This window comes from Muscardinus avellanarius, assembly GCF_963383645.1.
Source record: "Muscardinus avellanarius genome assembly, chromosome: 2".
Lineage (NCBI taxonomy): Eukaryota > Metazoa > Chordata > Mammalia > Rodentia > Gliridae > Muscardinus > Muscardinus avellanarius.
Window position 1 is genome coordinate 126,307,830 of NC_137787.1, and position 15,144 is coordinate 126,322,973.

Sequence of the window (15,144 nt, forward strand, 5' to 3'; positions counted from 1 at the left end):
TCATAAACATCAAATGAGACTTATCTGACCACTCCCTATAATTTCCACCTAAAGCACATAACTACATGAGGCTAGGGCTTCCAGTTCTTTCCTTAGAGTGAAAGATAAAATTCCACAATAGAGGGTAGGATAGGGTTTTCTCACATTCTAATAAATGTGATCCTGTTCAGGTGTGGGAGTGTCCCTCCTCCAGTACAGATCAAGGCAGAAGTCATGAATCCCTTTTCTCTCTTTTCTGACTTCCTGAAGTTTTGAATATCTGAGAGACAGATCTGGGAGGAGGAAGAGGCCCAGAAGTAACAGGGCTTACAGATGCTTCCAGGGCTGGGGTGCAGCTCAACACAGCACTTGCCTGAAATGTGCAAGGCCCGGGGTTCCATCTTCAGTAAAAAAAAAAAAAAAAAAAAGGTTCCAGCTTTGCTAACTGCAAGGACTGTCAATCAAAGCCTGCCGCTGGCCACCCCAGACTGAAAAATAACTTCCTGTAGAAAAGGGCCCTGTAAGTTTGTCATCTTTTCTTACAGTTACTCATTTTAAACCCTGAAAATGAAACTCTTGCTTTTTCTTTAATTCCTAAACAAATTTCTTTCATTCCCCCCTTCAAGCTATCTTAGGTCTTTTTTTTTTAATTGGTGCTCTTTCTACCAACATTATTACCTATGTGGTAGGCGTGGTGCTACACACCTGTAATCCCAGTACTTGAGCGGCTGAGAACAGGAGGATCACAGGTTTGAGGCCAGCCTCAGCAACCTACAGAGACCTTCAGCAACTAACAAGACCCTATTTCAAATTAAAAAATAATAGGTCTGTGGTATAGCACAAAGGCAGAATGACACCGGGTTAAATCTCCAGTACAAAAAAAAAAAAAAAGACCTACACTTGAATCCTGGTCTGGCTGCTTCCTAAGTGTGCGGCTCTCAGCAAGTCATCAAGCCTCCTTCAGCTACAGGGTTTCAAAGTATGGTTCCAAAGCCCCACAAACAGCATGTGTGCTGGGGAGAGGCTCAGTACTTCGGTCCTGCCCTTCCTCTACATTCTGGACCTTCTGCCTTTAGGGTCAGCACACTTCCGGGTCCTTCCTGCAGTTCCTCCAGTTCCATTCCAGAAAAGTTCCAAATCTTTGAAGCTGCTGGAATCTAGCAGGTGCATAAAGGAGCAGACAGTTGATTCCTGGAAAATGTCAAAGGACAGTCCTGGCTTCAACCAAAGACCTGCCTCACAGAGCTTTTCTAGAATCAAACTCTGGCCTTGGCCCACACTTCTTGCAATCTGAACTAGTTTAAAGCCATACGTGGAGAACAGTTTAGAAGTCCATGTCAAATCATGTTCTTAATGGCTCGGGGATCCTTTTCTGACCCTTCCTGGGAGGATTCTTAAATGCCTATGGCTCCAATTCTGTTGTGCTGGAGATTTTAACGGTGTCTGCAACACACAGCAGTGGAATCTCCCAGGGCCACTTTAAATTGGAGTAGCAGTGGCTTCTCACATTCTTTTTGGATGGCAAAATTCCAAGGATAGACTGGTTTTGAGTGCAGGGCAAGACTAGCACCCCCATCCAATGTTCCTTTCCTTTTCTTACCCTTCTCCACTTTTCAGTTCAGTCACAACACATGCTGAGTCTTCCCTCTCCAAAGTCAGACAGAATAAGACTGAAATAATTTCAGACTGACATACCGCTTCTGTGACCTTAGAGCAAGAATTTATGTAAGCATCACTTTCCTTCGCTTATGATCACTGCACCTACTTCTTTGACTGCGTGAAGTAATATATGTAAATCTAAATGGCTGGTGGTCCACAGAGGTCCCCTTCCTCCTTTTTTACTTCCTCAAAGCATCTTTCTCCCGACAGTAGTATTACTGCTTCAGAAAGAAGGAGCTAGACTGGGGCCTCTGTTAGATAAAGCTTGAGAAGCTGCAGAGCCGTGGGTAATCAGAACCCAGGGCCAGCTATCCTTGCTTACTAGCGTCATGGTAGTCCTAAGAAGCCAGCAGGCCAATGTGCTGCTATTGGTCAGTCGTTGCATGCCCAGGTACTATTTAGAAGGGACAAGGCAGTATTTGGTATTTGTTATCATTCAGTAGTTAGTATGATTTTCACAGCTGAATTCAGCCTAGAAGCTAAACTGAAAAGAAAAAGCAAGTCATCAAGCAAGCGTTCAACAGTGTGGCATATTGGAGCAATGCCAATATACTGGGCAGATCCTCCCATCGAGAGGAGGCGCCGCCCCTTCAATGTGGGATAGGACTCACTTTGACCAATCAAACATGACGGAGTGATACAGAGGAATTTCAAGGCTGGGGTCCCCACGAAGCCTCCACCATGTGCTCTTGGGAATACCCCTGCCTCCATATAAGAAAGCCCCACTAGAACCGAAAGAGGAAGGACCACATGAAGAGGGAGGCCCCCCGCCAACATCCCAGCGAAATTGCCCAGTACTGTGGCTACCTAGGTGGCCCAGGTCTAACCTGGAGGAAAGTCACCAAGCTGAACCCAGCCCAGATGTGTGGCCCTCAGAGAGACATAATGAATTGTAGTTTGGGGCTGCCAGGTTTTGGTACAGCTTGTTATGTAATAACAGATGATGGATACAAATGGCTATTGCATCACAGACCTGCAGAAGTGATTGAGTGGTTGACAGAGGGAGGGCTCTTTCTGTATTGAAATATAAACATGTCAAAGTGGAGTCCACACAACATTAGGAATTAAATGCCCCAGAGGGTCCCCTAGATGCTCTCAGCAGAAAGAGAAACAGCTTGGATTCTTGGGTGTTTCTCAAGTTCAAATAGTCCCAGGACCATGTTTCTAACCACAAAGCCATGGCACCTTCTAGAAGTCAGCAGAACTATACTGCTCCAGGAGGTAGAAGCTGCTGGGTGGGGGATGCTGCTCCAGGCAAGATTGCAATTGCAGCTACAGAAGCTCCTGTTAAATGCCATTGACGGTTAAAACGTATCAAGTGTATTTTTATTTATTATCAACTCCTTTCTGGTCCCTTTAGGTTTTGTAAACAGTATCATGAGGCTTCCTTGGTATTTTCCAGGGCATGTTGGAGCCGACAGCTGGAAAGACCACAGCGGAGCCCAGGCCAGGCTGAGAGTATGGCATTGGCCAGTGTCACAGAGAGCAAGGCACAGGAGGAGAGCTACTGTTAGCTCTGTTGTCTGGACCAACCATCAGCACTGGCTCCTCACTTCCAGAACAGACCCTCTGCTTTCAGAGGGCATCGAAGTTAGTCACAGGTCACAGCACTTGGTCTAAGTATTTCTTCTGCCACATTCTACTGATGCATAATCTTCCTGGCAGGAATCCTTATAGTTTCCTCCACCTTGTCTGAGGTCTGGTGAGAACCTAGTACTTTCACAGGTGGGCACCCGTGCAGGTGCCTCACACACGGCCAGACCTCTCAAACTGGCCGGAGGACTGTGTGGTCTCTGACCAGCTGGGAACGTGTTAGACAAGCAAATTGACTGTTCCACCCCAAACCTCCTAAATCAGAAACTCTGGGGTAGAGCCCAGCAATCCATAATTCAGCATGCCTTTCAGGGAGTTCTAAGGCATGGTAGGATTTGAGGTTCTCAACTTCAGCTGCCCATCAGAATCACCGGAAGCTTTAAAATCACCAGTGCCGGGTTCCTGCTAGAGAGACTGTGATTAAACTGGTCAGATGTGCAGCCAGGGCATTAGGGTTTGTGAAGATCCTCAGACAGTTCCAATGGATATCCAAGGCTGGGAGCCGTGGCCCTCGAGAGAGGCAAAGGGTTTTGCAGAAATCTCTTGGCAGGCAAAGCGCTCATCAAGGTTTTGCTAAAGGGTGCCTTGAGTCTAAGATGTTTTCTATTTGTATATAATAAGAGCCCAGACTTTTCATTCATTCCATGGTCACTTCGGGCTTCTTTTAACAGAAGAATCTGGTAATTGTTGTAGCTTTGCTTCTGTAGACCACATGGGTGGTTCTGTGGCTTGAAAGGAAGTCCCATGTACTCCCCACCCATTAAATAGAAGGATTGAAGCACAGGCTGAGCAAAAGTGCCTGCGAGGGCGGTGATCACCCAGAAAACAGTCAACAGCATCTGCTGAGATGTGCAATGTTGAGACCAGGAAAAATGTCAAGTGCAAAATGCTTTAGATGTCAGGCCGGTACGGAGGATGTGAGGTTGACCAGTGGCGGCACGCTGATGCAGCGCTGCCCCTTGACAGCAGATTCTAGAGGACACTTCCTATGGCTAGTTTCACCACCAGTAATTTTGTTTTGGAAGCAAATACCTTGCGTAAATTTTATTTCTGGTTAAAACACATCTATTTAATGCCATTTTTACCATTTTACACCAAATCCATATTTTCTGAGACCTTGATCTAGCCACCCATGCTTGCTGAACCATGGTATTACTTAAGCCTGCAGCTTCTGTTTACTTTGGTCATTGGGTGAAGTTCATGCTGAGATTTTGTAAAAAGAGATTGGAAGAAAGACACAGATGTTACCACAGAAGAGAGGGAACAAGACCAGTGTGTGAGCCAGAAGAGACCCGTTTGGCTTGGGGTCACTCTTAGGCAGGTCAAGGTCATCACTAGGGCCCTGATAAAGAGGAATTGGACCCTGACAGCAGGACTCTGAATACTAAAATTAGTGCATCTGCTGCTTTATGGTACAAACAAAACACCTGAGGGTTTTATTAAAATAACAGCCTCTGATGCATTAAGTTCCCAGGGGATGCTGCTGCTGTTGGACCACAGCCCACACTTTCAGAAGCATGTTTTGGAGTTTGTCATGGGCCTGTGCAGGGTTAGGGTAGAGGAAGGGATGGGGGAGGGTAAGAGGGACTAGCATGAGCCCAAATTATTTACAGTTAAAAATGCGTTAACTCTTAATTATTTTTTATTCCTTTAGTTTTTTAAAAAGTATTTTAACTTACATATTATATATATATACATATACATATATGTATATATATATATGTGCTAAGCGTGACATTTCAATTCATGTATACAGTGGGTAATGACCGGATCAGGGTGTTTAGCATATCCATCCCCTCAGACATTTCTTTAAGTTGGGAACATTCAAAATCCTCTCTATTAGCTATTTTGAGATAAAACTAATTGTTGTCACCCATAGCACTCCTGCTCTTCTATGGAGCATTAGAGGTTATTCCTCCTACCCATCTGCACCCTGAACCATCCTCTTTCCATCCTTCCATCCTCAACATCCTTTCTAGTCTCTAGAGACTGTTCCATTCTCTACTGGTCCAAGACCCACTTTTTAGTTTCCTTATATAAGGAGAACATGTGTTACTTGTCTTTTCTGTGCCTGACTCATTTTAGAACACTTCTTATGCCTAGTAGGGTGGTCCTGCCAGGAACCTATTTGCATGAAAGGTTGAGAATAACCCCATCCTAAGCAAAGAAGTCAGGCAGACCATCAACAAAAGGGTCCCAAATAAAAGGGCTGACTAAAACAGTTAATTTCGGCACCTGTCATTCAGGTTTGTACCCCAGCTCAACATCTAGGGTCTTAGGTTTGAGCCAACACCAGGGCAAGTCAAACCATAAGACCCGAGAGCTCCATCATCCCTAAAGATTGTATAAAACACTGTGGGAGGAAGCAGAGTGCTTAGCATCTCACCAGAAGAAGCTAAGACAAAGCTTCAGCAGAGGCTCACACCTGCTTTGGTACCTTGGTGGCCCCAGTGAAGCAACTTGCCGACAAAACAAGGTTTCCAGAGGGCACAAGATCACAGCTCACTTCTTACATCTTAAACACAAATCGCTATTGAACCAATATAGGACTTGGTTAAAAACAGTCATTCTAAGTAATCCCTCGTCACTGAGGCTAAATAGATGGGCAGGAGCACATTAATAGACTAGAGTAAATGCATATCTGACCCAGAGAGGCGACTTCCTTGAAATGATCGTGTGGCCACCTGTGCATCCATTCATTCCAACACTTACTGAGAGTCTTTGTGCCAGCTGTCACATTATACACCAGGGATCTAGGGACAGCTAAGACATGGTCTCTCTTTCCAAGAGGGAAAACTCAGATGCACTAAATATTAATAGTGTAAGGTTAAGAACACATCAGAGGGGTGCGTACAGGGCTATATAGGTGAGGAGAAGAAATAGCTAGTTGTGCCTGGGGCTCCCAGGAAGGGCTCTGGAGCTGCGTTATTGAGCCAGATTCTGCAGGCAGGGGAGGAAAGGATGCTGAAGAAGGGCGAGGGTCTGGTGGGCAGCCAGACAGCATGACCGGCGTGTAGAAAGTGAAGAACCATCTGAAAGTGGGTGAGTAATTTCTTTGACTGGGGTAGAGTGTAGATAACTGAAATACAGAGTGAGCGGAGGGGCATGGTGACAGATGAAACTAATACCATAAGGCACAAATATTCAGGTCACAGCCTTTCAGAAGAGGGATTTCAAGTGCTCACAGGAAAATCAAGCTTCTCTCCAAATATCTCAGTATGTTACTAAGAAGCTATCCTTTTTGCTATTCTTAATTTTTACCCTTTATGGGCTTAAAAAAAAGAAGATAACTTCATATTTAAAAAGATGCTGAGATGAATTTGGTGGTGCACACCTGTAATCCCAGGATTTTGGAGGCTGAAATAGAAGGAGTGTGGGTTCAAAGCCAGCTTTGGAAACTTAGCAAGACCCTGTTTCAAAATCAAAGGTTGAAAATATAGCTTGAAGGTAGAATGCCTTGGGTTCAATCCCTGGTACCAAAAAGAAAGAAGGAAAGAAAAAAGACAGAGAGAAGGAAAGAAAGAAGGAAAGAAGGGAAGAAAGGAAGAAAGAAGGAAAGAAAGGAGGGAGGTAGGGGGAAAAGGTTCTGGTGTGCAGGTCAGTGGTAGAGCACTTATCTAGCATATAAGAATCCATGATTTGATCTTTACCACTAAAAAATAATGAATGAATGACTAAATCAATGAATAAACAAACAAACAAACAAACAAATGGGGTACCATCATTTAGAAAGACATTTTAACACTGTAAAAATGTTAGCCAGCCAATGTCTGAGCGTCTCTACTCTGGGGCACAGAGGATGCATAAATGAAGAATGCCTGCAGGATGAACCTTGGGTTGTCTTTCTAGGGCTGCACTAGCCTGCTGTTGACCTAGATAAAAATCACTCAACTTCCCTGGGCCAGTGTCTCATCTCTGACACGAGCAGATGGATCCATGGGGCTCCATTTGGCTGCCACAAGGAGTGCGTCTGTGAGACAAGATCAAGTCTCCCAAGCAGCTCGAAATCAAGGAAAAGAACAGTGATCAGAAATGACTTTTAGCCTCCAGGTTTACCAAGACTGATGAGAAATCCCCAGGAATTCTTGACATCTCCCCACATCCGCCCCACAGCAATGCAGGAAATCTAGTCCACTATCTTCAGCAGACTCAATGGAACCATTTCCTTAATGAAACCCCCCCCCCCTGCATCCCCTGTGTGCTGAGCCAGAGGCTTGCCTTGCAAGCCCTCCCTTAAATACCCCATTCCTCCCATTTCCTTCCCCTTCCTCAGTCGGGTATAAAACCCAGAAGTCTGATCAGCAGCATGCAATATCCAAGGCACCCACGTGTATGGGGCTCAACCTGGGTCCTGGAAAGCATCTGGCAGGAGGGCTTGTCATTCCTTCTAACCCTCTCTAGTAGGGCAAAGCCAACAGAACAGGATGGGCTGTTCTGTTCTATTAAATGGTTTAAAATCAATGCAACAGATGTTTCTATGCTTTTTGACCACACACAGCAATATATTTTTACTTTAAAAAAGAGCCCAGTGTGATTCCAAACTTTCTTCTGTCTCTATCCACAAGATGGCAAAGTCACTGAGAAGTGACTATTACTTGCTATCACCCAACGTCCTCAACCATGCAAGGGAACCAGGAGCCTGACCCTCCATTTTCTGCTCTTTTTCAACACCCAGTGCCAAAAGGTTTTCTCTTGCTTCCTCTCCATTCTTTGTCCACTGGTGCACACACCTTGATTTAAAGCAAGGGCAAACGCTTTTAGACTCTGTTATCTGCTTTTGCCCTGACACACCACACACCCAGGGCAAATATCAGCCAGACCTTTGCTGTGAAGATAGCAATACATCACACAATTCTTCAACAGTGTGATTTTATTATTTTTTTGGTCAACATAAAATCATTTTTGCCCCAAATCATTTTCAACTTCTATATCACATACAATCAAAGTAGATTTTAAAATGTCGTGACAATTTAGAAGGATGGAACAATTATTTGGTTTGCCTTTTTAATGTCACAGAACATTTATTTATTTGTTTGTTTTGCAGTACTGGGGTTGAACCCAGAGGCATGCTTTCACTAAGCTATAATCCAGCCCTTTTTATTTTTATTTCAAAACAGGCGTTCACTAAGTTGCCAAGGCTAGCCTTGAATCTGTGATTCTCCTGTCTCTTAGACTCCTAAGTACTGGAATTATAGATGTGTGCCATTACACCCAGCCTCAATTTTTAAACAAAGGGCTTAGTAATCCTTTTAAACTCTTTTAGAATAAAGCCATTTTGATCAAATAATGAAGTTTTAAAAATCAAGAAACACACGGGTGCTTCAAATGACTTGCAGGGATCCTTAGAAGAGTTCATGCAACTACAGTTATAATGGAATTTCCCTGTCATAGAGATACACATTCTGCTGGTTAAAGAAAGCCCAAGAAGCTGGACATGGTGGCACATGCTTGTAATTCCAGCATTTGGGAGGCTGAGACAGGAGGACTGCGGTTCACAAACAGCCTCAGCTACTTAGTGAGGCCCTTTGCAACTCAGTGAGACCCTGTTTCAAAATAAAGATTAAAAAATAGAACTGGAGGTGTAGCTCAGAGGTAGAATGCCCCTGGGTTCCATTTCCAGTACCACAAAAAATAAGAATAATAGAGAAGGAAGGAAGATAGGAAGGAAGGAAGGAAAGAAAGAAAAAAAGAAAGAACAAAAGAAAAAAAGAATGAAAGAATGAAAGAAAGAAAGAGCTCAAGATGATGATCTGCTGTCTGGGGCAACCTCTGCCAGCCCATCTCTTGAAGACTGCAACCCACTAAGGACCAAGTTAATTGGTTGATCAGGTACATTTTACTGGAGAAAAGGAAAGTACAATGTTATTACTTAGTGATGGCAAAGAGAGCCAGTTCATCATTACAGCCATAGTACCAGGTGGGTTACCATCTTTATATGCAAATACAAGTAAGGTAGGGAGAGAGAGAAGAGAGGCTGTGTCCAGTCTGTTTCTTGGAACTATTTGATGAATTTTAGCATTGGAAAAGGGCTTTAGAAAGTGATGGTCTATTGTAATTTCTGCAGTTTCCATATGAAAGCAAAAAATCCACTCGATGATCCTTAGAAAAGAAACTATGTAGCCTAATACATTTTTTCTTTTCAAATTCTGTAACAAAGCACTATACTAAAGTATTTGAGAAACTAGCGTAAAGGTAGTTGCTTACAGTTTATCTGCAACATGATCTATGAACTAGAAACTAGTGTGTACTACCTAAGGGCCTAGTGATTAACATCTGAAATCAGCAATTTTGGGGAAAAAGTATGACTTCATAAGCCTTGAAGAAAACAACAAAAATGGCCATGTGAGACAAACTAATATGAAAGCTGGATCATATTCAGTTTGGAAGTAGGTGTTATTTTCATGTACATTTTTATTTAACTTACTGTTACTATTGTGGGCTTCCCTCACAAAATTTATGATTTCATTGTTTCCAGTTAGTTACATAAATTGTAAATTTCTGCTGCTCCATGAAAGAAAATGGGGGGGGGGGTGTCCTGTGGCTTTAATTAATGGCATGATGGGAAGATGAGACAGGTGGAGAAAGAAGACTAGTTTCCTTAGAGAAAAAGGGATCACGATACAGATGACTTGCAAGCTTTTGAATTATAGATACTTTTTTATTTTCTAGGTGTTCTGAAGAAGGTAGGTGTATACCCTTTAGAAGAGAGATGTATTATCCTTTGATATTCCTGAACCTCTAGTTATTTTACAAACCATGCATGCACACACACAATATTCATAACTGATAGTCAAAGATTATAGCAGCTGAAGGGACGCAGATCCAAGCTCACACAGGTATAGGCTTCAGATGAGTCCACAGGGCAGAAATGGGAGGCCTCTTTCTGGCCAGAGAAACACAGCCCCCTGTCGGGTTGGTTTGGGGTTTAGGAAGCTGGTAGCTGGCTCTTTTACTGTGAGATGTTTAGTATCCACAGAAGCTGTGGTTTTTAAAGGTACCCTTTGCCTAAACAAACCTGAACCATAACAGGACATTCCCTAAACAGTAGGGTGGCTTGCACCATAGCGATGTTTGTCTCCTTCCTATGACAAGTGGAAGTTTTTTCCTTTTTAATCAGAAAGACTTCCGAGAATCCTGCTCATTTAAGCAAATTATAATTTAAGAGAAATCACAAGAGTATCCACTAGTTTCTGTAAAGTATATTTCTGTAAGATGCTCCTAAACACACCCAAAGGGGTGTTTCCCTAAAGTCTACCCCGTTCTTGAAATAAAGACCATTTACCTAAACTTGCCTTTACATAAGAGACCGGGAATCTATTTAAACTTCTTTAAGCAATTATATTTTAATAACTATTCAAAACAAAAAGAATTTTGTAGAATAGAAAATGCAGTATTTCCTTTGATGCAACTATTAACACCTTCCCCAGCCGATGGCGAGTTCTCAGACGTTATGATTTCGCCCTGACTCTGGGATTATTAGTTTTAGGGATATAATTGCAACGATTGCGTGTTTCTTAGAAACTAATGATCTAATTAGTCTTCCCGCTGAGCAAGAATACTTCATTGTTCCTGCCTTTTGAGTTTAGCAAGTTTTTAAAAATAACATGTTTACTTACTTTCCTCCTCGGGAGTTATTACAATGACTTATTTTATGTTACTTTATCTGATTTCACGTTTTACCTTTTCCCCGCGATGTTTAAAAGAAAGCGATCCAAAAATCTGGTCCTCAGTGCTCTAGGGGACAGAACCCGAGGGCTCAGCCACTTAGCCCCACTGAGCAGAACCCAGCAGAACCCAGGGAGCAGACCCCGGGCTCCGAGTCCCTGCAGCGACCGCCTGCGCGCTAACTTGGGAAACTCTGGCCCTGGACCTTTCTACCGCTTGTTTCCCCAAACCCCAGCGAAGGGCTAAGGTAGCGGACGGACTTCGACGGTTCCTCCTTCCGCATCTTTCGGCCCAAGTCGCACACCCCTTGTTGACTCCAAATTTTAAGCCTAGAATTACAATTCCTAGATTTAACGGTACCTGGCGCTCTCGGCTGCCCTCGTCGGTCAGAGCCACCCACGCGGGCGGCCTGAGCCCGGCTGCGCACCCCGCGGGCTCCCGGCGAAGGCTCCTCCGGGTTCCCTGGGCAGCCTGGCTCGCGGACCCCAGCGCTGACCTTCTCCAGGGACCCATCTGTCCCGCAGGCACGCCACCCTCTCCAAATTGGTTCCCCTCTTTCCCTCTCGCGGTTGGAGGTCGTGGCCAGTGCCAACGCCCTGCCCTCAGCCCAGCCCGGGGCAGGCGTCCTGGAGCGGCTGCTCGGGCTCCGAGGGGCGCCGTGGACCCGCCGCCCCCGGCCCGGCCGCGGGGAGCCGGCTCCCGACGCCAGGCAGGTGATGCGCCGAGTGCCTGGAGCCCCGACGAGGAGACCCCAGCTGGAGCCAAGCAGAAGATCATCGCCTCCTGCCGCAGCCGGGCAGTCCCAGCTTGGACCTGGGCGCGGCGCCAGCGCGGGTCTGGGCGGTGATGCCCCGGGGCCCCGGCCAGCCTCCGAGAAAGGGCGCCGTGGCCCCCGGCGCTCGGGCTGCAGCCCTGGCCCCCGGTTCCCTCGCCGTCTCCCGTGCACCTGCCCCCCCGTCTGCCCCGCGGACGCTGCATCCAGCCCGGCTCAGCCCCAGCGACCGCTCACCTGGGAGAAGCAGACAGCCCAGCAGCGCGCACAGCAGGACCCCGGAGTCCCAGCAGCTGACCATGGTGACCGCGACGCGGCCTGCTCGCCGGTGCCCGCGCTGGCCGCGGCCGACGACCCGGCCTCCGGAGCCGGTGCTCTCGCGCTCCTGCCCCGCGCCCGGTTCGCCCGCTCCGCGGCCCCAGACAGGAGGCGGCTACCCCGGCAGTCCTCGCCTTCCCGCGCCCGCCGGCCGCTGCGCTCCGGCCCCGGAGCCCGCTCCGAGCCGCCGCCGCCGCCGCCGGGTGGAGCCGAGGGAGAGTCCGCCCGACGCGCTCCGAGCCTCCCGCGGACCTCGATTAAGAGGAGCCGAGGGCGGGGGCGATTTATAACCTTTCCCCAGCCCACTTCCTACCCCGGCACCTCCTTCCAGTGACGTCAAGGGGTCCCCCACCCCTCATCCGCCTCCCCACCTACCCTCTTCTTCCTCCCGAGCTGGCTTCCCCGCGGCTGCGGAGAGGGGCGGGCGGCCCGAGGGCGCGTGGGGAGGCGCCGGCGGTGTGGCCCGGGCAGGTCCGGGGGCCTCGCTCGGTGCCCTCCGGCCCCCGCCCCTCCTCCTGCCATGGAGCTCAGGAAACCCTCGCAGCTCCCTCCACCCGGCTTACGCAGCCCCCGGGGCCGCCCGAGTCTGGGGAGGGGCGCGGGCTGGAGCTGCTCCGCCGCCGGCCCCGGTGGGAAGTCGCTCGCAGAGAGCTGCGGCGTCCTCGGCCCGCGGAGCGAGCGCGGTCGGACTCTCGCCCCCCGCCTGCTCCGCGGGCGCTGTCCCGCCGCGCCGCCCCCGACCCCGCCAGGCCGTCCCGACACGTCTAGGAAGGCGCCGGAGACCCTCGGCACCGGGCCGCGGACCCGGACGCTGGCCGGGCACCGTCGGGAGGAGCGCGGGCCGCCCGGTCCCGGGGGGAGGGCGTCTGTGTCCTTTTCGGTTGCACTGCTGCACCCGCCCAAGCCGTTTCCTCAACCCTCGGCTTCCTAGAAGCAAAACAAGGAATAACATCGTGATACCTTTCAAAAGCCCGAGGCGTGAAACTGCTCCTCCAACTTGTAAGGGCCGAGCACTCGAAACTTTATTTCCTAAACACTCGAAAAAGAAATCCTTCTGGTTGTGGCCTGCTAGCACGATGAGCGAGTCTGCTGCCCTTGGAACAAAACCGGGCGAACTGAACTCGAGGCACTAGATCACTTGGGATGACACCAGTTTCACGTTGTTACTCAGTTACGTCTCCATGAGCTCAAAGGCCGGAGTTGTCCTGGGTACCACCGAGCAGCCCGGCCCTGTCCTTGTAAATACGGAAGATTTGAACAACGGTCCTACAGGAACCTGCTAGATGTTCATGGTAAAAAGGGACTGCGATGGCTCCTAAACCTGGCGGCTGGTGACTTTTCCTGAAGGGCCGTACTACCTCCCTGCTTAGGAAAGTTGAGTAATTTGCACTTGTCACAACTCTGGCCACAGCCAAGGAGGAGAGGCCGTGGCCACCTGCAGCTCTGCAGGGACACCTGGACCCAGCATCAAGAGGGCATCCGGAGCGGTGCACCCAAGCCAGGATCCCTCCGGTTCAGAAGAAAAGGAAGACCAGGCACCATTGCAACTCACCTGCACCTGCAGGCTTTCCCAACCCCCCCCACCCCCCCAGCCCCCTAGCTCTTTTATCAATCTTTAGCACACCTGGTTCCTAAGACCATAGAATCATCTGCAGAATGTCTGGGAGCTGGTCCTTCCAGCTAGTTCCTAGTTTGGGACAGTCTGGGACACACCCACAAAGGCAAGCTGACAGCTTGGTTCTTCTGTAACATCCTGCAGGGAGCAGATCCTTTAGGTTCCAAAGCACCCCAGGCAAGACACAGCATCCCTGCTGGAAGGGGCTTGGGATCAGGTGAGGAGGCTGTCAAACCAAGAGGCCCTGACCACGCCATACCTTGTGCACAGGTGTGGAGCCCACCGTGGGTGCAGAGAAAACAGGCTTGCCTCTCTGTAGGGAGAAATCATGAGCTTTTAAATTCAAAGCCATTTTGATTTTTTTTTTTTAAGCACACGGACAGATTCTTCCCCAACCTGTTGCCAGAAATAAATCTACTTTGAGTTTCTGAAGCCAGACAGATAAAACAATCTTTATCATCTAAAGTGTGCATCGACAATGCTAATGTATTACTCAGTTATTTACAGTTAATTTAGGGTTATATGAAAACCTTGCTGCAGAAGATATGGTCCTTCAAAAATCCCTTTTGAAAAGTTGCAGGCTTTTAGTTATAGTCAGCATTGTCTTTGCTACTATTTCTTTTGTGAGTTTCATTCACCTTCTTGTAAGGAACTCAAAAGTGTTAGATTGTTATGAGGTTTTGTTCTTGATTTCATTTCAGCTTCAACATGGGGGATAAAGGTATAACTCTCAGTTCTCTCCCTGAAAGAGATAATACCTTTGAATAATGGGCTACAGGACTAAGTCACTGGTGAAAGAGACTGTATAGATAATACTGATGGAAAAGATCAAATTCAACATGCCTAGTGGGTATAAAAAGCTATTGAAGTGAACTATCTGCTTGCTTCCTGCTCACTTACAAAAGAACATTTCATCTCCTGTTTGGTTAGCAAAACCAGACACTCTCTCTTGTTATCAGCTACAAACATTCTCTTGAGGTTTCTCACCCCTATTCAGGAGCACACTGTTGGTACAGCCAACAACCTTCATACTGAAGACTGAGTCAAGGTGGGAAAGCATCTACACCTACTAAGAGACCAGAGGGAGCCCAGGCCTGACTTCCTAGGGTACACCCAGCATGGAGTTGCTCCCCTTGCAACTCACCTGGGGCTCAGTCTGGAATGTCATCTCCATGTGAGTTAAGGAGCTGGATGCAAGAGGAAAAATAGGCTTTATAGCTGCACAGTGCATAGCACAAATATGTAAGTTTGGCTACAAGAAAATGATCTTATAATCATAAGCACCAACTTAAAAGAGAGGTAAAAAAAAGTCATTTGCAAGGAAATTTTAAGACTTGAGTGTGACTGTATGTGCCTGTAATCCTAGTATTGGGGAGGCTGAGTCAGGGGGATTGTAGGGTAGAGGCCAGCTTCAGCAACTTCACGAGGCTCTCAGAAATGTAGTGAGATCCTGTTTCAAAATAAAAGTAAAATGAGAACGGAGGTGTAGCTCAGAGGTAGAACGACCCTGGGTTCAATCCCTGGAACCAAAAATATTTTTATA

The 15,144-nt window shown here is 47.4% G+C and overlaps 1 protein-coding gene across 1 annotated transcript in view; it reads right to left on the bottom strand.

The window, feature by feature from the left end:
• Positions 1 to 12,234, bottom strand: part of FLT1 (fms related receptor tyrosine kinase 1) — a gene marked incomplete at its 3' end in the record, with an annotated part of 206,155 nt that extends 193,921 nt beyond the window's left edge. Inside the window, exon 1 of the mRNA XM_080690255.1 lies at positions 11,906 to 12,234. Within this exon, the coding sequence (XP_080546381.1) occupies positions 11,906 to 11,969 (64 nt within the window). The 5' untranslated portion in view covers positions 11,970 to 12,234. The remainder of the gene's footprint in view (positions 1 to 11,905) is intronic.
• Positions 12,235 to 15,144: the final 2,910 nt, after the last annotated feature.